The sequence below is a fragment of the Apteryx mantelli genome, chromosome 3, assembly GCF_036417845.1.
Source record: "Apteryx mantelli isolate bAptMan1 chromosome 3, bAptMan1.hap1, whole genome shotgun sequence".
Lineage (NCBI taxonomy): Eukaryota > Metazoa > Chordata > Aves > Apterygiformes > Apterygidae > Apteryx > Apteryx mantelli.
The window spans coordinates 18,636,873-18,663,631 of NC_089980.1; the positions used below are offsets into that span (position 1 = coordinate 18,636,873).

At 40.7% G+C, this 26,759-nt stretch overlaps 1 protein-coding gene across 3 annotated transcripts in view; it reads left to right on the plus strand.

Annotated features, from left to right (window-relative positions):
- VPS54 (VPS54 subunit of GARP complex) overlaps positions 1-26,759 on the plus strand; it is a 52,374-nt gene that overhangs the window by 15,228 nt on the left and 10,387 nt on the right. For all 3 annotated transcript variants that reach the window (XR_010883655.1, XM_067292796.1, XM_067292795.1), the window contains exons 6-18: positions 631-665; positions 2,000-2,131; positions 4,895-5,280; positions 9,390-9,516; positions 10,605-10,712; positions 12,729-12,784; positions 13,887-13,983; positions 14,471-14,808; positions 16,761-16,890; positions 17,826-18,007; positions 18,762-18,874; positions 20,398-20,461; positions 22,149-22,254. Coding sequence is in view for 2 of the 3 variants with exons in the window: in XM_067292796.1 (XP_067148897.1) it covers positions 631-665; positions 2,000-2,131; positions 4,895-5,280; positions 9,390-9,516; positions 10,605-10,712; positions 12,729-12,784; positions 13,887-13,983; positions 14,471-14,808; positions 16,761-16,890; positions 17,826-18,007; positions 18,762-18,874; positions 20,398-20,461; positions 22,149-22,254 (1,874 nt within the window). In the remaining variant the exon portion in view is untranslated. The remainder of the gene's footprint in view (positions 1-630; positions 666-1,999; positions 2,132-4,894; positions 5,281-9,389; positions 9,517-10,604; positions 10,713-12,728; positions 12,785-13,886; positions 13,984-14,470; positions 14,809-16,760; positions 16,891-17,825; positions 18,008-18,761; positions 18,875-20,397; positions 20,462-22,148; positions 22,255-26,759) is intronic.

Below are 26,759 nucleotides of genomic sequence, written 5' to 3' on the forward strand. Positions count from 1 at the left end.
ACCCTCCAAGTGCTGTGCAGAAGTGATTATGTAGGCAGCTTCAGTCTGGAGTGCAAAAATCGAGGTGATGTGCAGGGGACTTTTCCTGGCCTTGGGCAGCAGCTTGAGTGCACTGAGGAATGTGAAGTGTTAAGTGGACTGTCTTGTATGACTAATATTTTCATTCTCAAAGCAGCCAGTTATGAACACTTTTGAATGCTCTGGGCATAAGACCTAAACTACAAAGGGCAGCAGAGCATTTCAAAGAATCAGAATAATCGGGTTGGAAGGGACTTGAGGAGGACTCTAGTCTAACCTCCTACTCAAAGCAGGTTCAGCTCTGAGGTCAGATGAGGTTGCTTGGGGCTTTATACAGTTCAGTCTTGAAAACCTCCAAGGATGGAGACTGTACAACCTTTCTGGGCAACCTGCTCCAATGCTTGGCTGTCCTCGCAGTGAAAAAATTTTTCTTCATATCCAGTCAGAATCTCTCTTGTTTCAATTTATAACCATTGTCTCTTGTCTGTGCACCACTGTGAAGAGCCTGGCATAGTCTTCTTCATAACCCCCTCGTAGGGTCTAACAGTATTCGAGGTAATTGTTTTCCATTGTTTGCTCATGAATGACTACTTGTGTTTTGTTTAATTTTAGATAAATCCAGGAGAGATCTGGAACAAGTACCTAAGGTATGGTTGCTGTGCACTCTAAACCGTTATAAGGATTTCTCACATACAGTTGTATAGTTTTGAATATATGAACATACTCTTTTTTATGTGGAAGCTGTTTTCTTGAGAATCAGTCCGAGTAATCAACTCGGAAGATATGCAATGTTCATAGCATTTACAAAAATTAAAAATAATCTGCCTTTTTTTTTTGGCATTCTGCGATCTTGATTTTCTTTTACTTAAGGTAGAATACAAATGCTTCCCCCCCCCCATCTTTAATAGTTACAAAATCAAAGTTGGGCAAAATTAGCCATGCTGCGTCCTTGGAGGAAAGGGAAGCTGGAGAGTCTGAAAGTTTTAAATATTGTATGGTGTACAACTTAGCCTTAGGCTTGACTCCTTGAATCCTAAGGCCCTATTGTAATACGTTCTCTATAGTCAGAGCAGATAGATTGCTCTAAGGTGCTTGCAGCATGTGATGTGTTGTTTGCAACGGGCTGACAAAAGACACAAACATAGATTCCAGCTCAGTCTCATTATTTTTTTAGGCACATTTAGGAGTCAAAGTGTTAATATGGGTCAGCATCTGTGTGCAAGGCATGTAGACTTACTTCAGTGGCTGTCACTGTAACATTTAAAGTCCAGTAAACAAGAATATCTGAGTATGATATGATGCCATAGCTTGTGTAGAAACTTTTAACATTACCCCACTTCATAAATATAGGGAAAAGGATAGTATTGTCCACCTGGAAGTTGCAGGTGTACCAGTGTTGTCACGTAAAAATAATATGATCAGAGAGAATTTAGATTAACTCTACTGATCTCAAAGAACTATAAATATTAAATGTTATTGACCCTTTCTGTGACCAATGTGTTTGCTGCACTACACTAAAGGAGGTAAGTTTTGAGGCTCTGTTCCCTCCTAGGGAACACTTCCTCCACCCTGGCAGTTGGATGGATCCTCAGTTTTGTAGAAGCCACAGCCCTCAGAAATGAGTGTATCAGCAATTGGATGTCCCTGCTGCTGAAGAACATTTATTCTGGTTCTTTAGAGGACCCACCTGCAGTCTAATGCTGCTTATGTTTTAGTGCTCAGGCACTTGATAATCTAGATTATGTGGAGCTCTTGACTTGCACTTTTAGGAAGATAAGGCTTTGTCAGGTCAAACAGACTTTTAATGTATGAAATAAGTCAGTCATAAGGCATGGAGTGAATTTGTTTACCTGGGTAAATGGAAATTGGAAAAGTCAACAAATAAGATCCTCATAGGTTTGTGAAGCAGGATGTCTGTTAAACTGGGAAAGAAAAGAGGGGAGAGAGAGATGCATTTGTTTTTTTCATTTGTTTGTTTCAGATTTTTATGAAACCAGATTTTGCCTTGGAAGATTCCATAACGTTTAATGCCGTTTTACCATGGTCTCATTTTAATACTGCTGGAGGAAAAGGAAATCGTGATGCAGCTTCCTCCAAGTTACTTCAAGAAAAGGTGCAAATTCAATACAACTTGTCATTATCTGTTGCAGCTGTTACTCATTACAGAGAAAGTATTGGCAGACAGGTCGACTGCTGCTGTTTTGCACTGTTTGTTGAGACATCACTGTTATGGTCCTGGGTATTTCTTGTTTTACATCAGGCTGTGGATTCTTAGTCAATAATGGGGGAAATATCTTACCAAAGAACTCTTTCCTCTGCTAGATAAATGTATCTATTCAATCTGGAAAAAAAAATCTGCATATAGCATAGTATTTGGCTCTTCATGACTGCTAAAACTTAGTGAAGCAGGTATATATTGAGAACTTTAGAGATGTGGGGCTGTTAGGGAGGAACAGTGATTCCGTGAGAAGGGAAAGCAGGTAGGAAAGCTTAGAGGTTGTACACTATCGGTTAAAACTATTGCTTTCTCACATCTCAGGAAGACTCCAGATTCAAGGCACTGTGCTCTCAGTGCCAAAATAAATACTAAATCCTAAGGTTTTATTTGGCAGTAGCTTCCTCTTACTTATTGTTGTCATGCCATCTGCACCAATCCATTTCTGGAGTGCATTGGAGAACGTGAAGGCAGAGTGGTTTCATTCATGTTGGAAACAGAAGTCTGTAAAATAATCTGTCTTGATTTTTTTTTTCTTTTTTTTTTTTCTTTTTAGAGAGTTATGTAGTCATAGTGGAGAAACCACCCAGCAAATCATTTTAATGGCATAAATTCCCGTGAAACACTTTGGAAAACTGTATGTGATTTTGCAGTCTGTTTTCTAACTAATTTTCCCTCCTACTTAACCTACTAAAGCTTCTGGAAGCTAGTTAAAAAAGAAAAAAAAAAAAAAGAGGTGCCTTGGGGAAAAAAAAAAACAGCATGAGACCCTCGGGAAGGTGTTTACAAAAGCTCCAGGAGTTGGTCTTCCTCATCTTCCTTCAGATCAGGAGGGAGAGACAGGCTCTGCTAGAGGGTAGCTTGCTCCTGCATTGGGTTGTGCTCCATGGTCTAAAGTTGGCCTTTGGGAATACTTCTGCCTTTGGAGTTTCTTGTAGCGGTCACTGTTTGAAACCAGTATCTGAAGCATACTTGAAACTTGCAGAATGTGCCTGGCTGCGGGGTTGGCAGCAGCGGGATGGACACTCAGCAGGGGCTCTAAGTGAAGGAAACCCAGAGCCCTCTCTGATGCAGCGGAATGAAAATAGGGCTTCGAACAGCTTTGAGCCACACTTCTTTAGAGAGGTATACCTAAACAGTATAAAACAGTTCTGCTGCCTCCAAAGCCACACGCCTCACGTACAAAATATTACACTGCTTTATGTTACTGAAATGGGCCCAAATTTATTCTCTTACTTTCAAAAGGCTCTGAATTGCTCAAGATTCATTTACACTTCATGTCAGGTGCAAATAGGCACCCTGCTGCTCTTATTATCCTTAGCTCCAGGCAGTATTTTTCGTCAGGATTTGGAAACCCTGCCATAATACATCCTTAGGCTATTAGTGCTTTTGGACTGCTGATAATCTACGTGGAACAATTTTCCCCTGATGTTTTTCTCCTTATCTCTCTCCATTTCTTGCCATACATTGGGACTGTAAGCTCTTTTGAAGCAGGTACTGTCATTTTGTTCTGTTTATCTATAGCACTTAGCACAGTGAAGGGGCCTAGAGCATCTGGTTGCTACAATCAAATAAATAACCCTTTCTCTGATCCCTGTGTCACAGTCTGTGTCTGTGGGCTTTTCCCATGGGCTAGGCGTGTTACAGCTGGTTGGTGGAGGGCATTTTTGATTAAACCTGTTACAGAAAAGATGAGTTTGCATATTGCATTGAGACAATAAATCCCTAATGTTGAATATATTCAGTATGAAAATATTCTCCAACTGATTTTATTTTCGATCTTAACCAGCCATAGGACCTTTTTAAATTCAGCATAAGGTTTGAGTGCTCGGCACTTCCTAGAAACCAGGTCATCTGAGTATTAGCATTCAGATGAGCATCCTAATGCCTCACTCCTTTGAGTTTGCATATTCAGCACAAGGCAGAACACAGAGCTTTTACAGCTCAAATAATCAGACCAACCCAGCAGTCTGGTAACAGTTCAATACAGGGAATTTGAAGTTCATGTTCCAAAGATGTAGCTGTACTCTGTCACTCAGAATCCCACAGTGCCGGCACACATGAAGTACGCTACATAGGATCTCCTGACTCCAACTGGTTGGCAAAGAGGAGCTGCAGCCAGATAGATGTCCTTCTATGAAGAAGATGCTACAATCTTTTATTTCAGCAGGGCCAGACCAAAGCCAAGCCTTCAAGCATAACTATGCTGCATCTTCATCATCTTTAAATGACCTGAAGTACATAGCATATTTGCATGTGTATACAGGTGTCTCCTGCAAGCTAGTCTCCAGAGCTGTTTCCTGGTTAATGGCTGTGATGGTGCCAGTATGTAACCTCTGTGGTACAAGAGCTTGAAAGTTCTTTTTAAATTACTCACTTTTCGACCTTGTAATTTTCAAGCTAGAGAGCCATCAAGTCAGCCTTCCCAAAGCGCCTTTGAGCTTGTTCAAAAAGAAGTGAACAAACCCCAACGGGTAGTTATTTGCTTGCCGACATGACAAAGGGTTTTAATTGAGGATCATAGTATCTTTGGTTATTAGTAAAATTTCCTCATGATACAATAAGACGTTTCAATTATACCCTCAAAGAGCGTTTGCACTGGGATAAACTTGTCAAGTCCTAACAATGCTGTTCATTTTTTCCCTTCCCTCTTCTCTCTAGCTGAGCCATTATCTGGATATTGTGGAAGTCAATATTGCACATCAGATTTCTCTGCGCTCAGAAGCATTTTTTCATGCAATGACCTCTCAGCATGAGTTGCAGGACTACCTCAGGAAAACCTCCCAGGCTGTAAAATTACTTCGAGAGAAAATCTCCAAAATTGATAAAGTAATGTGTGAAGGATCGCTTCGAGTTTTAAGACTGTCACTCACCAGAAATAACTGTATAAAAGCATACAATAAACTGAAGTTAATGGCTACTGTACACCAAACACAGCCCACGGTACAGTTACTACTGTCCACTTCTGAGTTTGTTGGAGCATTGGACTTAATAGCAACAACACAGGAGGTATTGCAGCAAGAGCTTCAAGGCATTCACAGTTTCCGGTAGGTGACCATCTAGAAAATGGACAAAATGCAAGTGGTGTTAGAATGTGTCAAGCAGGTTATAGTGTCAAGCTGAAGGAGTTTGTTTTACCTATGTTTGTTTGTTCTTAGAGGATGTTGTACAAGTGGTACAAAATGCGAGTGTGAGGTAAGCAGTGTGATTAATGCGTGAACCAGTGAGAAGGTTGTTTGTTTGTTTGTTTTTAAGAGCACTTTTAATATTTAGATGTTTTGTACTCCTTAGGGGTGCAGGGAATAAATGAGAGCTGAGCAGTGGTTGCACTTTCATCTTGCAGGGCTTGTAGCCCACACCTGAAAGATGGTTTTCAAGTGGTGGGCTGTAGTCCTCATTCATCCAGCACCCCAGAGATACAGTTCTTAGCACACAGCTCTACTCCAAGCCGCTGTCTTGACTGACCGACCTAGGCATGTGATACTACAGGAATACATGCTGACTATGTATTGAGTAGGTCTGGCTCCGGCCTGTGCTTGTGCCAGCAGTGCTGGAAGAAACTTTGCAAGCTAAAGCCAGCGCAGGTGGCCTGAGGTATCAAACCATGGCTCAAAATGTAATCTGAGGTTGATAGCTGGTCAGATTGGACGTGTTCAGCAATGTCTCCTCTCGTGTCGCTCTATGTATGGCCAGGGGGTGCTTTGTCTGCCTCATCTGACTGAAAAATTCAGTTCTGTGGGCTCTGTGGGCTGCTGGAGTTGCAGCACAAGGGGAAGAAATGGTGGGAAGGTGCTGCCCAAGCCACTGCTGCTATTTTTTTTTTTTTCTCCCCCGCCACCCATTTGCTATGGCCATGGGAGTTGGCATGTCGAGGGTCCCGTGCTGGCTGCTCTCATTAATGATGGATGCTGTAGAGCTCTGCTCAGAGATGCGGCTGCACTGGGCAAGGTCCTGTGCAGTACACAAGAGTATCGCTACAGCAGAATCCTTTCCGCTGATGTAAATAAGTTATTGCAACTCTTGTAGCACAAAAGTGTCATATACAGAGCTGACACTCTGGTGTGATACTGTCAGAAGCAGTGCTTGTTAAATCTGCTTGGAGATCTGTATCAGCCGGTCAGGGTGCTGTATACTTAGACTTACAACTTGATGCTGGGCTTTTTGTTTTGGAGCTAACGTGCTTCCTGCAACCTTGTGGTTCCCAGTTTGCATAATAAGAACATGGTTATTGCTTAATAACTGTAACATGAATATTCAGAACTTCATACTGTTAGTACTCTGGTCCTTCTGTTCTGCTGAGCTGCTGTTCTAACATCCCCTTCTAGCTGGCTCACAGAAAGAGTGAGAGCTAGTAAACTACTTGGGAGGAAAGTTGTCAGTCTTTCTTTTAGCTTAAATGGTCCACCTTCAGGCACTGCAGCACAGTTTCCTTCCTCTGCTGTTCCTGCTCGCAGCCACTTGACTATAGTGCACAGCCCTCAAGGGAGTCGTATTTGTGTTTATGCTAATGGTATTGAGTGTACTTCCATAAACTTGTGACAGCATCAGTCAGAATTAGTTTTAGCTGGCAATTTAATGACTGAAGATACTTATTTGCTACGTCAACAGAGAATGCTATTATGTTCTCACTGTAGTATACGTGATGTTCCAAGAATGTCTTACTTAAAAATTACACTCACTTGTAGAACATATTTGCATGTAAACAGTCATGTAGCATATAAAAAGAGATTTCTGTGAACAATGCTTAATTGGTTAGTTTGCTAGAGTTTAAAAAAAAAAAAAAAAAAAGGCGATGTGAGTGGGAAATGTCCCCTTTGTCTTGGAGATAAAAGGTTCAGAAAGGTAATTTAAATCTATCAGTTGTCATTACCCCCACCAGAGAGGTAAGAGCACAGCTGTGTCTGAGAAGCCCAGCACAGTCCCTCCCAAGTCTCACAGTGACCTGTGTGTATTGCATGCCCAAAGAAATAATGTGCAGTGGAAAGATAGCCGTCTAAAAGAAAACTTCTCGGTAAAATGTTGTTTAAAAAAAAAAATTAAAATCGTTACCCTACACAAATACTTCAGCTTGCTCTTGTATTCAGAAGCACTGAATGGATGTTCTTGTTTTGTTCTCGGTAAGAATGCTGCAACTGTCAAGTGAGATAAATACCTGTTTTATTTAGAAATCAATCTTTTATAAAAAATCGTGATATTAGCTATTTTAGACTTTTTGCTTTAGCATGCTGTGTATGACAGCGTGCGGAATTTGCTCCTGAACGGAAGTCTTTAGCTTTAAGTTGAGGCATGTTGCAGAATCATTCACTGTAAGGCAGTAAGAAAACTATTCAGATCATCCATGTATAAAAAAATTATTCTCCTCTTGTCATGCTATATCCAGGAAAAATGTAACTGGATTCTAGTTATAGCAAAAAAATGAAAGCTCCTTAATGATGCCATGAAGTAATAAATTGGTATCCTTAATCTAGTCTAATATCCCATGTGGTTATATGCATCAGTCATAACTTCATGATTATTGCTTGCTGCTATTATAGGATAGAATTAAAGTCTTACAGCTCTTAACCTTTGCAAGTTCATTGTTTTAATTAAAAAAAAAAAGTACTTAACGTGTGTTAACTAAATTACAAATCTGTAGTGACAATTTCTACATTGTTTTAATGTCGTTGTTGAGGTGGTGGAGATCCGGTAAATTTTTACAACGGGTATGTTGGCAAGGCACAGTTTCTACAGGTGAAACACAGAGGTGCCCAGAAAACCTGAGACAGTCTAAGTATTTGTAAAGAATTTTTAGCTTGCACTTATAATTTTACGTGGGCAAATTGTAATAGTCAGACATGGAAATGACGTGATGTGTGATCGGTGCCTCCTCAGAGCTCATTGCTGGGGTGTTTGGCTGGGAGATGATCTAAGGTCTGACTTATTCCTGGGTGTTTCCGGGTGGAGGGCTGCTTGGTGTTAATGGCCAGAATGGCTCGGATGAAGCCAAGTGCTGGCAACTCTTTTTTGGATGTTTCTGTACTCCTGTGGTTTTGAGTGGGTAGGTTAGGCTGTGTTTAAATGCAGTTAAGCAAAGCCTACCCAAGTCATTTACCTAAGTGAGAGCATCTTTGTGCTTACCTAAGTAAGAGCCTTTGTGTTTTGGGTATTAGGCCTGCAAATAAGTTTTGTAAGTCCAGTCATTACATTGCAAATGGTGATCTTCCCTTTAATTTTGTCTGTTGGGTTTGTTTTGAAATGTCTGTGATGCGAGTGGCTTGGGTTTTTGCTAGAGGCCAGTTTAGCTTAAATTGGATACTGGTTTGAAATGTTTCCTCTTTGTCTATTCCAGCCAATTCTTGACCAACAAATTGGCAAAATGTCTTTTGTTGTCCCCCCTGATTTTTTTACAGATACTTGGTGCTCTCACGGGAAGTTAGGAAACCAGGACCGCTTGGCATCTTTGAAATTCCCACTTTTAATTTTACCCAGCTAAAAATCTCTTTAGCTGCCCAACTTTTGAACACTGGTCAGCATTTTTGACGTGAGAAATTCCCTTGTGGTTTTGTGTGCATGTCTGCCAAATGTGGTTTAAAATCTGCTATACGTGAAAAAATATTTTTAATTTTCAGAGAGGTATAAAAATGGCAAGTTTCAGAACTCTAATCTGAAAGCTATTCTGTCATTTAAAGCTATTATTGTATGTCAGTCATGTGAATTAAATGTTTGCGACCATATTAAATGTTCAGATGTTGAAAATGGAATAACTTGCAGACTGAAGAGTTGAGGAACTGGACAAGCAAAAGAAATATTCCTTCTTAACAACTATATACTGATGAGCATTGAGTAGTCTCAGTTTTGGTTGACTTCACTGGGAAGAGAAGGTACTGGGTACCTTCCAAAACAAAAACAAAAAAGAGGAAAAAAAGTTCCTACATCCTAGGTACCAGTTTTTACCTGCATTAACATTCAAGTCCATATGTTTTGCTTCAAGGCGATAGTGCTTCTGAAAAATGCATGGTTTCAGCTGCTCTAAGTAGTGAAAGATTTGAGCCCCCCATTAAGCCAGCGTTGATTGCATGGAAATTACCTGCTGGGTGGTTATTTTCTTCAGCTGTGAACTAATGATTCATTTACAGGTTGATTATTTAGCTCATCTCTCAATGGCTGTTTTTCTTAGGCATCTTGGCTCACAGCTTTGTGAATTGGAAAAGCTGATAGATAAAATGATGATTGCAGAGTTTTCAACTTATGCTCGCAATGATTTAAATAGACCCCTAGAAGATGATTGCCAAATTCTAGAAGAGGTACGTCTGTTATTGAAATAAACTGTCTGATGAATATGTTTGCATCTTTAACATACTTAATTAGCATCGACTAATGCACTCAGTTCCCTGAGTTTCCTGAGTGCATTAGTTGTTTATCGTTGTACACCGCTTCTCTTCTAATCCAAATTCCTGCCTCCCCCCCTTTTTTTTGTTTGTTTGATTAAAATTAAAAAATTATAGTTAAACTCTTGGAACTGTAATCCAGTCCTACTTTATTATTTTCAAAATAATATATTTTTTTATTAAACATATATTATGTTTTAATTTGGACACTTCATGAACCTCAACACTTCAATTTTAAGTTGGAAAAGAACATGAACTCTCATGTAGTTAACAGTAAAAATTCAGTTTTGCAGTGAAAGTTGATAGTGCACATTGTTCTCTTGCTGTCTCTCTATGCGTTTATGGGTCCTTATATCAAGCATATGGTTGCCTTGAACACATGCTTCATTTGCAGCTTATATTCCTCATTCCTTTGAAGCCCTTAGCTTCTGAAGGTGAAGCTGTTGTGATTGCCCTTCTAACCAGCAAAAGATTTTTCTGGATTTTGCCTGCACTGTTCTGCAGTAATTACTGCACCCTAATAACTAGTCAGTCTGTTTTGTCCATGGGTTCATGTGTGGTGAATGGCAATAAGACTTAAATATTCCCATTTCTGCCTTACAGCTTCTTCCCACTTTCATGCTGCAGTTTGATAGCCTCACCCTTGGGATGGTGTAATCGTATTTCATGTCATGCTTGCTTGGGATGAAGAAACTGATTCAGCTTTAGAAATATATACACTTTTTTAAGCACAGTTCCTTCTCTGACTCTGTTTAAAATAGAGGTTGCTGTGCTGGCACAACCTAGGAATAGGAATAAAGGGAGTGGGAGGAAGGGCCAGCTGCTACTGCCACAGGAGACTGTATAATGAAATCGTGGCAGTAGGCTCAAGGCATTAGACTCATCTGAATCCTGTCCACCATGTATCTGATATGTCAGCTCTTTCTTACTGCTCGGCAGTTTTTAAAAATTACCTTTCTTGTCCTCACCTTTGATATCTTTAGTGTTTTTTTTTTTCTTGATAGGAGAGACTTGTATCACTAGTATTTGGACTTTTAAAACAAAGGAAGCTAAATTTTTGTGAGATATATGGAGATGAAATGATTATTACTGCAAAGAACATAATTAAACAGGTAAGCCAAACATTTCTGACTTATCTGACCAGATTGTCTTGATCTTTTACAAGCGATGTGACTGACTGCACCACCACTTCATGTAAGCCCTAGGCTACGATACGAGTCCTTTCTCACTTGACCACAACACAGCTTAAATTGGGTTAAGCATCGCTGCTCCTAGCTGTGTGCTCCCTGCCCGCCTGAGGGCAGTGGGGTGCTGGGCTGGGCACTGCACAGCACCCTGAACAGCTCGGCGGAGGGTGGGCCTGAGAGGTGGGAGAGCAGCGTGAAGGACGGTGTGAGAGTGCGCTGCCGTGGAGAAACGCAGATGGAAGAACAGCCCCCGTAGGCTGGGGAGTGTCTCGCCAGAAATAAAACTGCGTAGGCCAGAGTTGTCAGCACTTTCTAGTAGTGCTATATTACCGCGGACCTGGAAGACCTGTGTGCGGCTGCTCTTGGCCCTTGCATAAGGGCCTGGATTTAACAAAAAATGCATAAATGAATAATACAGGATAAAACTGTTCATCTGCCCATCAGTCTCCTCCAGCTTTTCACTTGCCTATGTCGGCAGTCAAGAGGAGACATTTCTCCTTTAACTCCTCTGTGCAGTCATGCAACAGCAGAAAGTGCTCCACATTTCCCTGCTTGTTCTTCTCTGTCATAAAGCCTCTTCCCCAGAATATTTGTCTTTATGTTGGGATTTTTCAGGTGTCACCTCTGCTCAGTAACAGATGAAGTTTAATCAACTTCCAATGAAAGTTTCTGTTGAATAGGGAAAACTGACAGGATCAGAGTATTTTCTGTGTAATTTGTGGAACGTTTGCATTGTTGCCTATCGTCTGGGCGTTCATAGATATTTTTCTTTAATAAAGGAAAGCGTTCCCCTCCCTCATCTCAAATGTGCTTCCTGTTCAAATTCATTTTTGGGCTATTTTGACTGGTATTTTAGTAGCTCTGCATTAGCAGGCAGATAAAAGAGCAGAGGTCTGTTAGCCCTTAGCGCACTGCATAGTTCAAGAACAAGGTCAGTGTCTTTAAGAAGCTGCCATACTGAACATCATTATTAACAACACAGGTGAAAAATCTATGTAGCCTGGCACAGGTACCATCAGTCACCGTTTGGATTGTATGCAGTCACTTAAAAAGGCAAGAGGAGTTCATATGCGACTGACTCATCTCACTCATTTGATGAGGTTATTGATTAAAGTTTGAGAGAGAACCCCTAATTAAGTCTAAATTAAGTTAAGATTTGTATCTAGGGCTTACAGGACAGTAACGTGGAAAGAGCAGCAGTAAATGAATCACTCTAAAACAATGGATGAGTCTGGAATGAAAAGTGACTTTGGAGGGGCGAAGACCTGCAGAAACTGAGCGGTTTCTTCTGCCCCAGTTGAACAGCAAGTGCTCTTTGAGGAAAGGCCAGAGGGTAGCAAAAGAGGTGTGCAGAAACCTAGGGACAGAGGCAGGCCGTGCCCGGGAGGTCAAGAGCAGGACAGTCGGATAGCAAATCTCATGCGTGGTGTGAGAGCAGCTGCAGCTGGGCCTTCCTTAACAGTCAAAAGCACGGGGCTGTAGGCATGTGCTTCCACACTTCTTCGTACTGCTCCTTCCAGTTCAGGTCAGCCCCTACGTCCTGTATTCAAAACTGAAAGGGAAGTCCCCCCAAATTTTCCAGCGTGATTGACTTTGGAGGGGAGAGGGATGCCTTCCTACCCGAGAGACGTTTTTGACACGGTGCTTAGCATCCGTGCTCAGAAAAGCAGGTCCCTTTTGACCAGAGCCAGTGTGCCTGCCAGAGCTTAGTGCACAGGTGGGAACGTTTGGGGCCTCTCTGTTTTGCAACTAGATGTTTTGGGGGGGTTGTTTTGTTTTTTAAAGAAATAAGTTGTTGTATGATACAAATATGTCTTTTCTTTGTTTTTCTTTTCCTTACCTACCTTGGGGATTATTTTGTATGTTATGAAACTCAGAAGCAGTTAGAAAGAAGCTAAGATCTTTTTTTGTTTTGTTTTTTTTCCCCTTTAAATTTGACAGTGTGTGGTTAATACGGTATCGCAGATAGAAGAAATAGATACAGAAGTGGTTGTTAAGTAAGTATACAGCTAGATTATTTTTTGTGGTGGGTGGGGATAGGAAATGGGTATTTTTAGCATAGATAAACTTACTGTGATAATTTGTGCTTAAATTTCCCAATAATTAAGAATTATTCTTCTGTTTCTCTCTGAGCCTCTGATCCTGCCTGCTTCTGTGCGAATACTGCATATTTCCCTTTTTGTTCCAATTCTAGTATTTATTAATCTTTTTCTTTAAATTAAACTTACCTTTGAGGGGGCCCAGAGGGACTGGGGGATCTCTGTCCTTGGAGATACTCAACCCTTGACTGGCTGCGGCCTGATGCAGTTGGACCTGCTGTGAGCAGGGGCTGGACAAGGGACCTCCAGAGGCCCCTGCCCGCTTCTGTGATTCTTTTGGCTTAGCAAAGGGTTCCCCCAAGATAATAATATCCGACCAGCTGATAAGGCAAAGCGAGAAGCAGAATCTGTATGGCATTCTTACTGAGACTGGGAAAAGACTGGGAACAGGGTCATTTTTAAAAACAGTATGTTTGCTCCCCATTCTCCAGTGTTTATTATTCTGCAAAAAACTTTTTTTAGGGGTCTAAGTGTCTGTTACAGGGTTTTACTTTCCTTCTATCAGTAACTTTTCTGCCCTTTGCCATCAACCATTGACTGGCACTTTATTAGCAGAATTGATCTCATTGCAATGCTACTATGTGGATTTAATAATGAGGCTCTTGTAATACCTGCAAAAATATGTTTTATTTATTTTTTTTTCCCTGTATTTTTGTGGTATAGTTTGTGACAATTTGAGCTAGTCCATGGCACAGCCCCCCGCCCCTGTTTTTAATACATACTTATCCCAGGGGAAAATAATAGTATGCTCTGGAAAAGCAAAATGTTAAATGTAAGGCTTTGACTTTCCTGGCATGATACATTTTTAAATGTTCCACTTGCATACATTGTGTTAATCATGACTGTTGTTCAAGTGATGTCTGTTGTGTTGCCAGATAAGTCTACACTATTTTCCTTGTATTTAAAATTCCATTTAAAGCATGTTTTTTTTTCTTTAAATGATGGTAGTTAGCATGGTCAGTAAACACTTGCTGTTTCCTGAATACCATTCTTTTTTTAGGCTTGCAGACCAGATGAGGATGATGAATTTTCCTCAGTGGTTTGATTTACTGAAAAATATTTTTTCTAAGTTTACCATCTTCCTCAAGAGAATTAAGGTAAGACATTAATTTATCAAGAGCTTCACATAATTAGTTCAGACACTTTGCAGAAATGGGATGAAGTTATTTTCTATTTGAAGTTTTAAGGTGTTGATTTTGATTATAGAGTTCAAACTTTTGATTGAAAGAGGGATATGTGAATATCAGCATCCAGGGCAAAAATGATTAGTGCTAACAAAGAAAGCGTTGGGAGGGAGATAATACCTCTTGTTGCATGATTACATCCATCTCAGACTGTTAGGGATTAGGACAGCACTTTTGTATGTGGCAGATTACTCCAAATGAGGTTTCTTGCACCTTTCTCAGAAATATCTGATATTGGTTGCCATCAGAGACGACTGGGTCTGCCTCAGAATGCTAATTACACGATAGAAAATAAAGTCAGGATTTACTTTAATTTTGTGGGTAAAAGAAAATATCTTTTTTTCAGCTCAAGCTTGTGCTACAGGGTTTTTTTGATAATAAACGTTATATTTGATTCTAGGCAACGTTAAATATTATCCGTAGCGTGGTTCTTTTGGTTCTAGACAAGAACCAAAAAACCAGAGACCTGGAGGACACATTGCAGAAGGACTCTGCTAAAGACAGTACAGTGGACACAGAAGTGGCTTATCTGACTCATGAAGGCATGTTTATAAGTGATGCATTCGGCGAAGGGGACCTCCCGCCTGTAGCAGCTGACACTACCTCTCAAAGAAACATTTCCCCAAACAGTGAGCCTTGTAGCAGTGATTCAGTTTCTGAACCAGAATGCACTACCGACTCTTCATCCAGCAAAGAGCAAACATCATCTTCTGTAACTCCGGGAGGAGTGGAGATTATGTAAGTAAATGCGGGCTCTGTGCTACCCATCTCAAAACTACAGTATGACTAAAGCAAGGTATTAGGTGTAAGGGCTTGTTTTCAATGTTGCAGTTCAAAACTTACTTCAGAAGAATGTGCTTTTCTAGGTAAGTGAAATAAAATGGCCCTCTAGCACCATCCCTGGAGACTGCCATCAGACTACACTGTCCCTAGCTCACCGTTGTTTTATTTGCTTTATTTTCACCTCTGTGTATAGTTGTACAGGGAGCCAGTATGTCACCTCTTACAGAGAAAGGACCCTTCCCCATCTGTTATGCTGGGGAACCTACTACTTTGCAAAGCAGGGGAGATGCAAGTCTAGCTTCCATAAAAGACACTGATCATTTTTTGTGCCTTTGGCTGGTTGCAGTATCTCGTTTCCCTGCCTGTGTTCCCGATAGCTAATCCTTCTTTTTTCTATTAAGCTGTCTCGGTGAAATATACCTTGATGAATTCTAGAGAAAAAGCTGCTGTTCATTGCCAGGTCAATGACTTGCATGGTTAAATAAATACATCTCAGTGCTGTGGTAACACAGGCAGTGCAGCCCTGTAGCGATCCGGACACTGCAGAGCTGTTACCTCTTTGGCAGCCTCTTACACGTTCTGTATTTATGGGTGGAAGTCAGCTACCTTTGTAAAAGAACCACACGTAGCATGTGTGGGGCTCGGATATGACCCGTGTCAAATGCCAGCACATCTGGATAGAGTTTTATGAAGCAAAATTGAAATGCTGCTAATTACCCTAGTGAAGGATGGAGGTAGCAAGTATCCTGTTCACTCCTGCTGGTGGGTACTCGAGTATCTATATCTGTGTGTTTAAGCAACAAGCAGTGTTTGCCCCCTCCAAGTCACAATGCCGGCTGAAGGACAGAGATTTAGAATAAACATACTGTACATAAAATCGATTCAGGCCTCCATGTGTCCAAACACTGGTGCTACACAGGAAGAGAAATGCAGTGTGACGAGGAATTCAGGGAATTAAAGTGAGAAGGAAGGAAGGAGGAAGGACTTGGATCCCAACTGATCTGGAACAATTTGCCAAGTTAGCTAATAATATACCATCGAGATAGAGCTCTCTAGTAACAAAAGAGTTTCTGAGGCTGGTTACCTAACTTTTTGTTCTAAAATGAATTTGCTTCATCCCTTTTCTGCTCTTCTTAGGACCCCTGCTCCATGCTTGGAGGAGACTAAAAAAGTTAGACAATTATGGCAGCGTTAGCCCAGTTGCTGCTCCGTAGTATCCTGTGTTTCCTCTCTCCTCTCATACTGTCAGCCCATCAGCAGCCATATTAGACTAGGCCAGAAAATGGTTATCGTAACTAGCTGGGTGAATGGCAGAGCTGTGCCATGGGCTAGCCTCAAAACAGTAGACAAGCCATGAAATTATTTTCAAAAAGCACAGACTTAAGAGCCTGAAGATCAAAGAGTTAATGGAGTGATAGCTTGGAGACTAAGGTGGTGGGGACTGCACAATATCTACTGTAGACATTACACTTGTATTAGAAGAAAAATACTGTGTTTATCTGTCATATGCTAGTGATGCTGAAGTATTAGAGGAGCTAAGTAAATTTTAGGTGGGTAAGTTTTAGTAATATCTATTTTATTAATAATTGCTGTATCATGTTCTCTTTCTTAGATAATTAATTGAAATTAGAGTGAGGATTTTAAAAAAATTAAGATAGTACAGTTGTGCGCTTGCTTATCACAGGGACTGATGTGGTAGTGACAGCAGCTTAGGAGGTCCCATCTGTACAAAGTCACTTTGGTGATTAACTAACTCTCTGTGTTTGACAGCTGCTGCAAGGCTCTTTCCTCCCTCAGATGATGAGCAGAAATAGGTTGGGGTTTTGGGGGGGGGGGTTGTTGTGTTTTTTATATATATATATATATATATAAATTGATGTTCAACCACATGGTTCTGTCATTCGTAGGATCAGTGATGACATGAAGCTGACGGACCTAGAACTGGGCAGGCTGGCAAACAATATTCAAGAATTGCTTTATAATGCCTCTGATATCTGCCACGATCGCTCAGTCAAGTTCCTCATGGCGAGAGCAAAGGTAAGGAGCTTAACTCAGGCTGCTATTGGAATCTCATCCTTAATGAAAAGTTATTGCATGTTACTGGTTTAATAAGCAAGACTTCTAAAAGAGCATTCTCACTTGAAATTAAGTAACTGTTCCTGCTGTCACAGGCACTTGGTGTTAATGAATGCCCAGAACACACAAACATTAATATATGTCACTGTAAGGCTATGTGAGTTTCTGTGACTTTCTACTCTCCCACCCCCCTGACTTGGCATCTTTGAAACTCTGTGCAGGGAATACATATCTGTGACAAGGTAGCTGCTTGCACTCTAATTTACTTACTCTGTACCCTGTAGGGTTAAGTAATGTGCTGCTTAAAACACCAGTAGCACCTATGCTAGGACTTCCCAATGCACTCACTTTGATGCAAACAATGGGGAAAATATTTGGGAATTAGGGCTAGCCCAGTACATGCAAAACCACAGGAAAATACAATCTCTCCACTCTGTGAAATTCACTGGGGTGGTGTCATGATCGAGCTTACATTAGGGTCCTGCTTGCTTCCAGCAAGCATTTATGATATTTTATCCTGTAAGAGCTCAGCGCTAAGATTTGGCTCTCCCCAATATCTCGCAGAAAGGAAGGTGCACAGAAGACCTACCACACTGACATGTGCTATTTGCCTGGCACCAGTAGGCAGTCTGTGGGTAAGACTTACCACCAGCAAAAATCACAGTAACCAGGCACACAGCAACACTAATTTTAGCTGCACGCATGAATGAGCCTCGTTACAGAGGTCTTGCCTGGAGTCAAATTAGTTTATTGTAGGAGATATTATTAAGAGTTGAAGCCTGAATTCTGCATCCTTAATTGCTCTCTGCCCCTCAGACGTGCTAACTAGTTGTTTCTTTACATCTCTGAATTTTTGCGATGTTACTTCTCCTTACAGTGCTTTTCTTTGCATGTAGGATGGCTTCCTAGAGAAGCTGAATTCCAGTGAGTTTGTTGCCCTTTCTCGATTGATGGAAGGCTTTATCTTAGATACTGAGCAGGTCTGTGGCAGAAAAAGTATGTCCTTGCGAGGAGCACTGCAGAGTCAAGCCAACAAATTTGTGAATAGGTTCCATGAGGAGAGGAAGACAAAACTAAGGTATCTCTGGGTAGAAGCTCTTCATGTTCTTCAAAGAAGAATTTTATCAATCACATGCCAGCCAGGCAGAAATCTTTTGTTGCCTAGCACACTAGTAATCCAGTTGTACTGATGAGTAGAAGGGGGGGTGGAAACTGTTTTAAAACCTAATTCTTTTCAATTGTTTTAGACTTTTACATTCCTCATAACTTTAATCTCTTTTAACTGGATTGTTCTACAGCTGTCTAAATCAGGACAGTAATAGCTACAGGAAGGACTGGAGATTGCCTATGAGTTTTTATTGACATTGAAGGGTAGCGTTGCCCTATCTCAGGGACTGGTAACTTCAGGATAGCTTACACCAAGCCAGCTGTTTCTTAAAAAAAAAAAAAAAAAAAAGACCTGGAGAACAGCCTTCCTAATAACATACATCAAGTCCATTTGCTTTCATCTGTCAGTAACTCTTAAAATGCCAGTGTTTTCACATAATTTCAGTGGCAGTGGTCACATGAAAAAGACCCTGCCAGGGTCTTTTGTCTTCTAGGGTAGATTGAATAAACAAACCATAAGGTGTCTAGGCAACAGAGAGTTTGTCTGGTTTGTTACTGCCAGTCATTGGGCACCTCTCTCTAATACGGATTGATGGTGTAACATTTTGGGCTGTGGGCTCTTTTTAAATTACTGTAGCTTTGATTCCACCGCAGTGCACGCAGGAGAGGCATCAAGACAAGGTATTCCATTTTCTCAGCCTCCTTTCTTTTGTGTTTATAAATAGCCTTCTCTTGGACAATGAGCGCTGGAAGCAAGCTGAAGTTCCTGCCGAGTTTCAGGATCTTGTCGATTCTGTATCAGATGGCAGAATTTCTCTCCCTGAAAAAAAAGCAGCAGGTGGGTATCCTGCAATCCTACTATTAGCTGAATTTAAATGATTATCAGCAAATGCTGTTACTGAATGTTGCCAGATGTATTCCGATGTCAGTCTTGGTCTGTGCTTGTTTGCTGTGTTCTGGGGGGTGCAGAAGGAGAGAATTTGTACCTTTTTTTTTTTTTCCTGTTTGCAGTGTTCAAATTTGAGTTGACCTTAAAAGATTTTTAGCAAAACCCATTTAGGGGTTAGCACAGGAAGGGAGCTACTCTTTTATACAAGTATTCCCAAAGTAGAGGCTTATAGTCTTTGCACAAATACAGTCTTTCCCCAGAATATAACATGGAATTGTTGCAAGAAACTGAGGAGCTCAGCCCTGTTTGTGTAAAACACTGCTTGCTCCTTTGCACTACTTGATATGCCAGTTGTTCAAATGAAAGTTGGTATGCTATGTGGCTGCTGATGGGATTGGAAACTCATGTATATTCAATTATTTGCCTCACCACAGAATCCTCATGTGACCTCAGATGAGTTACTTATTTCTTCTTGTGCCTCATTTCCCTGTGTGCAAAATGAGAATGCATTATTACACATTCCTTACCTCGTAGGAATGCTTCTCCAAAATGGTGGTGATGAACCTATGTGAACAACTAGAATGGGAAGAGAACGTACATAGAAGGGACAAAAAATGACAATAGAGGAGAAAGGAGGAAAAAAAAAATACAGTAATGTCATGGTGGAGAAAGCCCCTCTCCCCCCCGAAAGGGACATAGCAGAAATAAAGGGCAGATAAGGCACTAATCATAGAAGTGATGGAACACTGACACTGAAATATGCTGAGTAGCCATTGCTTTTAACAGAAGCTTTTGCAGCTTCCTTCAAGAAGATAGGAAACTGCATCAGTAAGAGCTTGCACTCTTAAGGAAGAAGCAAGTTTGAAGCTAAAATATTAATATGCACAGCAAATCTTTTGAGAATGTACAGTTGAAAACCTTTGTGACTTTCTCTGCTTTTCTTCTTGTGTTTGTAACCTTTCGTACTAGCAGTTTCTAAATCTAGTGCTGGGTGAGAGATTCAAGACTCACTAATGCAGTCTTGATGCAGGCAGAGACAGCTGCTGTGTGCAGCCTGAAAGCTTTCCAGGTAAATGTTCAATCTGACACAGCTATTCTTCGAGAAGAACAGGTGATGATCTAAGCACCTGCAGCTTCTCAGCAAAATGAACTCTAATATTCTAGACACTTGTCTGAGCTCGTTAGCTGTCTATCCATAATGGCTGTGTGACTTCTCATATTGTTTGGGGGTTTTTGGTGTAAAATCCCAGCAGTGTGTACTGACAGTATAAGTAACTATACTGATCGTAATTATGATGGGTGACCAGCTGCATTTTGCATGTAAATATTATAAAATAGGGAGTGGTGGTCCAAAGATTGATTTGTTTTTTTCCAAGCCTTAGCAAGGGAACACTTCATTTCTAGAAACCAACATTTTCTGTGCTTGTTTTTAGTTCAATTCATCCCTTTTCCTTTCTTGTTAAAATGTTTAGCTGCTGAAGAAAGAAAGCCAGCTGAATTCCTCATTGTTGAAGGACAAAAATATGCAACAGTTGGGTAAGATGCAGTCTTTTCTTTTAACAGTGGATTGGTTGGCAAGTGCTTTTGAGTAGAACTGGTGAATGCTAACAGCTTTAGCGATCTTACTTGAATAAAAAGAAAACCTTTCCTTCCACAAATTAATTGCTCTTTTGTTTCTGAGCAGTTATAAAACATTGCCAGTTGTTCTGTACTTTAAAATGCTGTTTTTTCGCTGAACAACTAGGCTGAAATGTAAGGTTTTGTTCGATTTGCAATTACTTCATGAAAACACATATTCGTGAAGATACAAGTTTATCCTCAGAGCATATTGCATATACTGCATACCTTATTTCTTTGTATCTGGGTTGCTTTTGCTTTGAATGTAATTTCTTAAAACTGATTATATCAAAGAGTTTAAAATATGTAATACCCAAGTACTACTTTCATTTAAAAGCCTTCTGCATTTCCAAAGATGGAGATGCTTAAGTATTAAGTATGCATGAGAGTTTTTTGGGGGAGGGAGTGAAACCTGAAAGGTCTCACTCCCCTGAGTCAAAAAATGTTAACTTGCCCCAAACTTAAAACAAAAAAGTGCTGATTTCCATAGTGTCTTTGACCAGCTGTCGTTTTGAGTTGCTTCATGGTGATGTGCCATTGTTTAATTACAAACAGAAACCAAATGCTCATGACTTCAATGCCAGCCCGCTGATATCAGCGCAAAAGAGCGTTTCAGGTTGCAGCATTTGAGCATCCTTTAAAGCATAAAGGATATTCCTCTGAAAAAACTTATTTAATAGACCATATGTTTGATAATCCATGTCTGCTGATTTGAAACTTATTTTTAGCTCCTTGAAACAATTGTCAGCTTCATGTTGGTGCAAATATTTATTTCAGTTCTTTATGTTTCTACATACATTTTTATTATATTTAATCAAATAAAATGTATTCACCAAAAATACCCAAGAAGTCACTGGGTGTTTATTTTTAGTGATTGTTTATTCTTTTCCTGTACTCTGCTGCCTAGAGGAAGAGAAAAATTTTATTTTTTGGAATGTTACGGTATCTGCTCTGCACATTTGATCTTGCCTCGATTTTCTTGCCTTCTGCGTATTTGAATCCAAAGGAGCTTACCTGTTCTTTGTGGATCTTTCTTAATTCCAATAGCTTGCAAATTCTCCTATCCCCACTGGATTTGGGGGAAATACAGGTGCTCAGCACCTTTTGAATATTTGCTGCTATTTCTTCACAGCAGCCCTCTCTCTTTTTTGGCTCTTCAGCATTCATAACAGCCTTTCCAATGATTGTCATTGTCTACAGGCTGTGGATTTTTGCAGTCATTCAGAGTTGGCCAGAGTTGTACAGTATGTTAAGAAAGAAGCTTTAGGGTTTTTTTTCCCCTCTCTAACATCTGAATGGAGACTTCTAGTTTCACAGTAGTTACTCTTTGAAATAAAAAGTTATGGCTATGAACTTTAGAGATTTTTCTCTCATACCTGTTAAGTATTTCCCCTCACCACCACCCTGTGGAATGGATATTTTTTATAACCATCTTTGTATATCCTCCTTACAGTTCACTTTTGCCTCACATCAATTAGTGGGTTTATTTAATGCTATAATCTGTAGCATTAGGTAGCTTTCTATCCATATGACTGGGCTTTGTTTAATTTTTCAACATCTCCTGTGCACTGAGATAACATATTTGGCTCTGTTACCTCTCTTGCAGGACAGTGCTGCTGTTAATAAGAATAATCCTTGAGTACTGCCAGTGTGTGGATAACATTCCCTCCATCACCACTGACATGCTTACCCGCCTGTCTGATTTACTGAAGGTATGACCCCACGTGTACTGCCTGTGCTAGTCAGAGTTATTCAGGGCAGAGACTATGTATTACTCAAATGCTTCATGTGCTTTTATGATTTAATATAAATCATAAAAATTATATTGAAATGATTGTGCTTGTTACTGTGTTACAAGGTAGACTTTTTAGGCTAAGGGCATTGAAGATGAGATATGTCGGGTGAATTAACTTCAGGAAGGCTGTCTTTCCTTTTTTTTTCACCTGTGATACCAGAAGTCTCATCCAGTAGTATTTGTCATAGCAGTTAGTTAGTCCTCCAGGCTGGAGGTACAAATAACACTGTCAAAGAAAATGCAGTTTGATTCCAGATCTCACTGAGACATATCTAGAGTCAGGAAAGAAACTAGTCCCTTGGTTTGTATGAGTCAGTAGAAGTATTGTCAGCAGAAGGGTGAAAAATAGTTTGTGATGAAGCCACTGTTGTAAAAATGTAAAGATGATGAAAGACCAGGACCTCTTCATTATTTATTTCTTGCTAGAGAAGAGGAAAGCTGGTGGAACACAGGTACAACAAGGTAATACCAGTAAATAGTAACAAAAGGAGCACATGAATACACCTAAAAATTTTGTTATACATATCCAAAGCCTACCAGTTAATTTATTCCAAGGTTTTTACTTGTGGTTTTGCCTGCAAAGGTTACATCAAGTATTAGAATTCTGAACATAAGCATAATCATTAAAAGAGCAACAAATTCTACTCTACAAAAGTATATTTTACCATAAGTTGGCTGGGAGTACCCTAGGAGATGGACCTTTGAATAATCTTCCTTTTGGTAGTTCTTACCTGAACAACCATGTATGCAGATGCAGGAACACTTCTCCCTGTAGTCATCATTGAGGTTCATCCACAAAACTTCCCTCTCTACTGTGTCTTGTTCTGGCTCTGATAAGTAATTCACATTTTACTCCTTGTTAGTGAAACAGCATGTGCAGTTTAATTGTTGTAGCTTCTATTTTCTGGCAGCAAGGTGACCATCAGTTGGAGAGATGACAAAAACAGCTAGCAAAAACAAAAGCTCATTTGTTACACATTGAACAAAATAAAGAGCCTGTCAAGGTGTCCTTGCAGATCACTACACTTCAGCTTTGACAGTTGTCAAACAAAGCAGGTTTGGAAGGTAGCAAGAGCTAGTTTTTATTGTGATGGGAGCTGCAAAGTGGTTCCCATATAATGAGATTTTGGGCTGTGGCTGTGACCAGAGTGAAATGACACCTGTGTGTAAACAAACACAAAATCATTATTGCTGGAGTAGTTTAGCTGGTGCCAAGAAGAAAAGGTTTGCAGCCACAGTACCAGGATGCAGAAGTGCTTTCCTCGAAGCAGTCACAAGGAGGGGGTGTTGCTCTTTTGATGTTTCAGACAAGCTACTTCCCTGCTGCTTTGTCCGCAGCAGGCCATCTGGTAACTTAGTAATATCCACATATTGCAGGGGGAGCGTATGAGTGTCTGTCTTCCTTTATAGAGCATGTTTTTAAGGGTCTACTAGACAGTGAGCTGGCTCTAACCTAAAATAAATACCTCAATGGAGTTTAGACAGTGTAGGATATCGGTCTTCGGCTTGATGGATCTACTTCTAAAGTCCACCAGGAGGCATAAAGAAAAGTCCTGCTTTTCATGAGGAGAAGGAGAAGAAGCGAATGCCAGACAGTTACAGATTCTGACTTTTCTCTGAGACCAGAGTAGATTATGCCTCTCTCAGATAAGATGCCCACATAGCTCTGGTTCAGTTGTGAGTGCTAGGTCTGCGCTGTTTTTCTTGCCCCAGATAGTCCACTTCGGCAACCCAGAGCAGGTTGGTGTTCCTCACGATGTAACCTCTGTGGTCCTGGGTTTTGTGACTGATTTTTAGGCAATAGCCAGGAAGACTGTATCCTGTTTTTTCTCAAGGAGGGTTGAAATTTGGGATTCTCTCTTGAATTATTGTGAAGTGCCACCTGTGGAGCAGGAGCATGGCAAAAACCAGAATTCTGGGTGAGGGAAGTCCTTTGTGTTGCAGAGACAAGCTGCAGAACAGTAATTGCTTATGAATCCTTCGGGTGGAAGAGAAAGGGTCAGCCTTTGAGCTCTCTGTAGGTTTTGCCTCCCAATTTCCACCCTATTGCCAAGAGGACAGTTCTGTTCAAACATGAGCCCGGAAGTTCTTCTGAGCCCTGAGACTTCTGCTCTCCCTTGAGAGCCCCGGGGTTTTTAAGTAAGTCACTTGACAAGGACATAATTTGTTTCCATTTCCATAAAAGAAAGTGGGAGGTCTGGGAGAACTGAATGAACAAAACTAGTCTGACCCCATAACCTCTGTCAGTACATAAGCTTCCTGTTCTCCTCCAGGATCACCTCAGTGTGAGGATCATGTTTTTAAAAGCCGCAAGTTGCATTGGGTTATTTTTCCTTTTTTACATTTTCTGTACTACCTCAGATGGAGAAGAGTAGAACTTGAAAGACTTCTTGTAGTCCGTGACAGAAAGGGGGAGCTGAAGGTAAAAATAAAACCCAAATAGCACACTGGACTGTTCTCCTCCTACATGTGCTCTTTTATATACGTTTCTGCCTCAAAGGCATCCTGAGGCAGAAAAAACAATGGAATTCCTTGTGCTTTGTTTCCAGCTTATAGGATACTTGAGATCTTGCCAAAAGAAAGATGGTCATGAAATGAAGACCGATCAGATGTTTTTTCCAACAGTAGTTGTGAATTAGTTTTCCATCCCACGTCACACTTCCCTTAAAGTCACAAAGAAACTAAAAAATCCTTGATAGCTGTCTTGACCGGGGCAGGGTGAAACACAAAAACTTGTGTACAAGGCCAGAGACAACAAAAGCATATTGATTACTGAATTGTTTGAGGAAGTAGCTAGTAGTTCTAGTAGTTGTAGTAGTAGTAGTAGCTAGTAGTTGTAGTTCTCAGTCATTTTGTTTTCTGGCTAATACATATAAATTGAAAAAAGGGCACAAGAATTTTCTGAGTGGAAAATCCTTCCTCAAAGGGCTGTGCATAACATGAGGCTCTGAATGAAAGAAGCGGTTCTCCGAGCCATGAGAAAGCAGGTGATTTGCTGGGCAGGGCTCCTCAAGAAATTCTGTGAGGTAGAATACATCTGAGAGCAATGCTGCCCACTCCAACCTGGACGTGTCCTGCTGCTGGACACTTGCTACAAACTTTGCTCTCAGATGGCAACATCATTTTCTCTGTATTTTTCCACACTTGGGGGGGGGAGGGGGAAAGGTGTTCACAGATTAAGAGGAAGCAGAACTCCTCATAACCCAGAACTATCAAGGAAGCTCCTTATGTTCACGCTACAGGAACGGGGGGTGACAGTGACAGTTTCCCCATCCCTACTGACTCATCCAGCCCAATCTAGAATATCTTGTGTCTCAAGCTCGGTGGTGGACCGTAATACCAAAATAAGAGGGATTATGCTGATAAGGACTGTCTGTCACAGAGACCTTAGCTGGCCTGTATACCTTTAATGATAACACTTTTCTACTGGAGCCAACATAGGACGATCCAGTCATGAGTCATCCAGTATACCTGGAATTCTTATAGCGTGGGTTTTTGACATAGCTTAAAATCTCCTGTGCATCATTTCTTAGATGTCAGCATTTTTTAGTGTTAGAAACACAAATTTAGCCACCTAAGCAGTAGCAAATTTAGTGCTTTCAAGTATCCTATAACGTCAGCTTTATTCACCCTGATGCAGACTTTCACAGTTTTCCTTGGTTACAGTGCTGAAAACCGAGGTTAGTTATTCCTTCCCTGCTTTAGAGGAATCTCTCCTTGCTGATGTTCTGCTCAGAGGCTCCACAGTTGAAGAAGCCATTGTACATGCTGATTTTTGAGGAGATTACCCAGAATAGAACTTAGCAGAACTGACTGATTTTTTTTTTTTTTTTTTTTCCTTCATTAAGTCCTAAATGTTTGAACCTGAGGTTCTTTCCTCCTCTCCTCTTCCCCAAAGATGCTGTAAAAGCTGTGTTGATCAGGGCGCATCATCGCTGAGACATACACTCAGGCACAAATAGCAGACAGCAGAAGGGATTGAAACCCCTTGTTCCATCTTTGTTGCCCTCTTTGTACATAAAGGATCTTATTGCTCAAAGTAAGTCTGTAAGGCTGTCATCAGCATCCTCCTAAAAAAGCATAAGCCAGCTTTGACTCTTCCATTGATATTCATTGCTCCAACTTTACTGGTCTTTAGTAGATTAGTACTATGGATATCAGCACAGAGTAACACTCTCGCTAGTGGAATTGCTCTCTGCTCTGCCCAATACCATATCCCTGCACCGAACAGCTCGTGCTCAGGGCCGTGGGGAGGGTCTGAAGCCAGAGCAGAAACTTGCTCCTTTGATATTTTCCATTCTGGGTTTAACCTGTTACTTTGCTTTAATTAGCAAAGCTGGTGAGACCTTTAATCTTCACTCCACCCAAGGCCCTGGTTCGAGAAGTGCATTTTTAGATTTCCTGTACCAAGCGCAGTTCTTG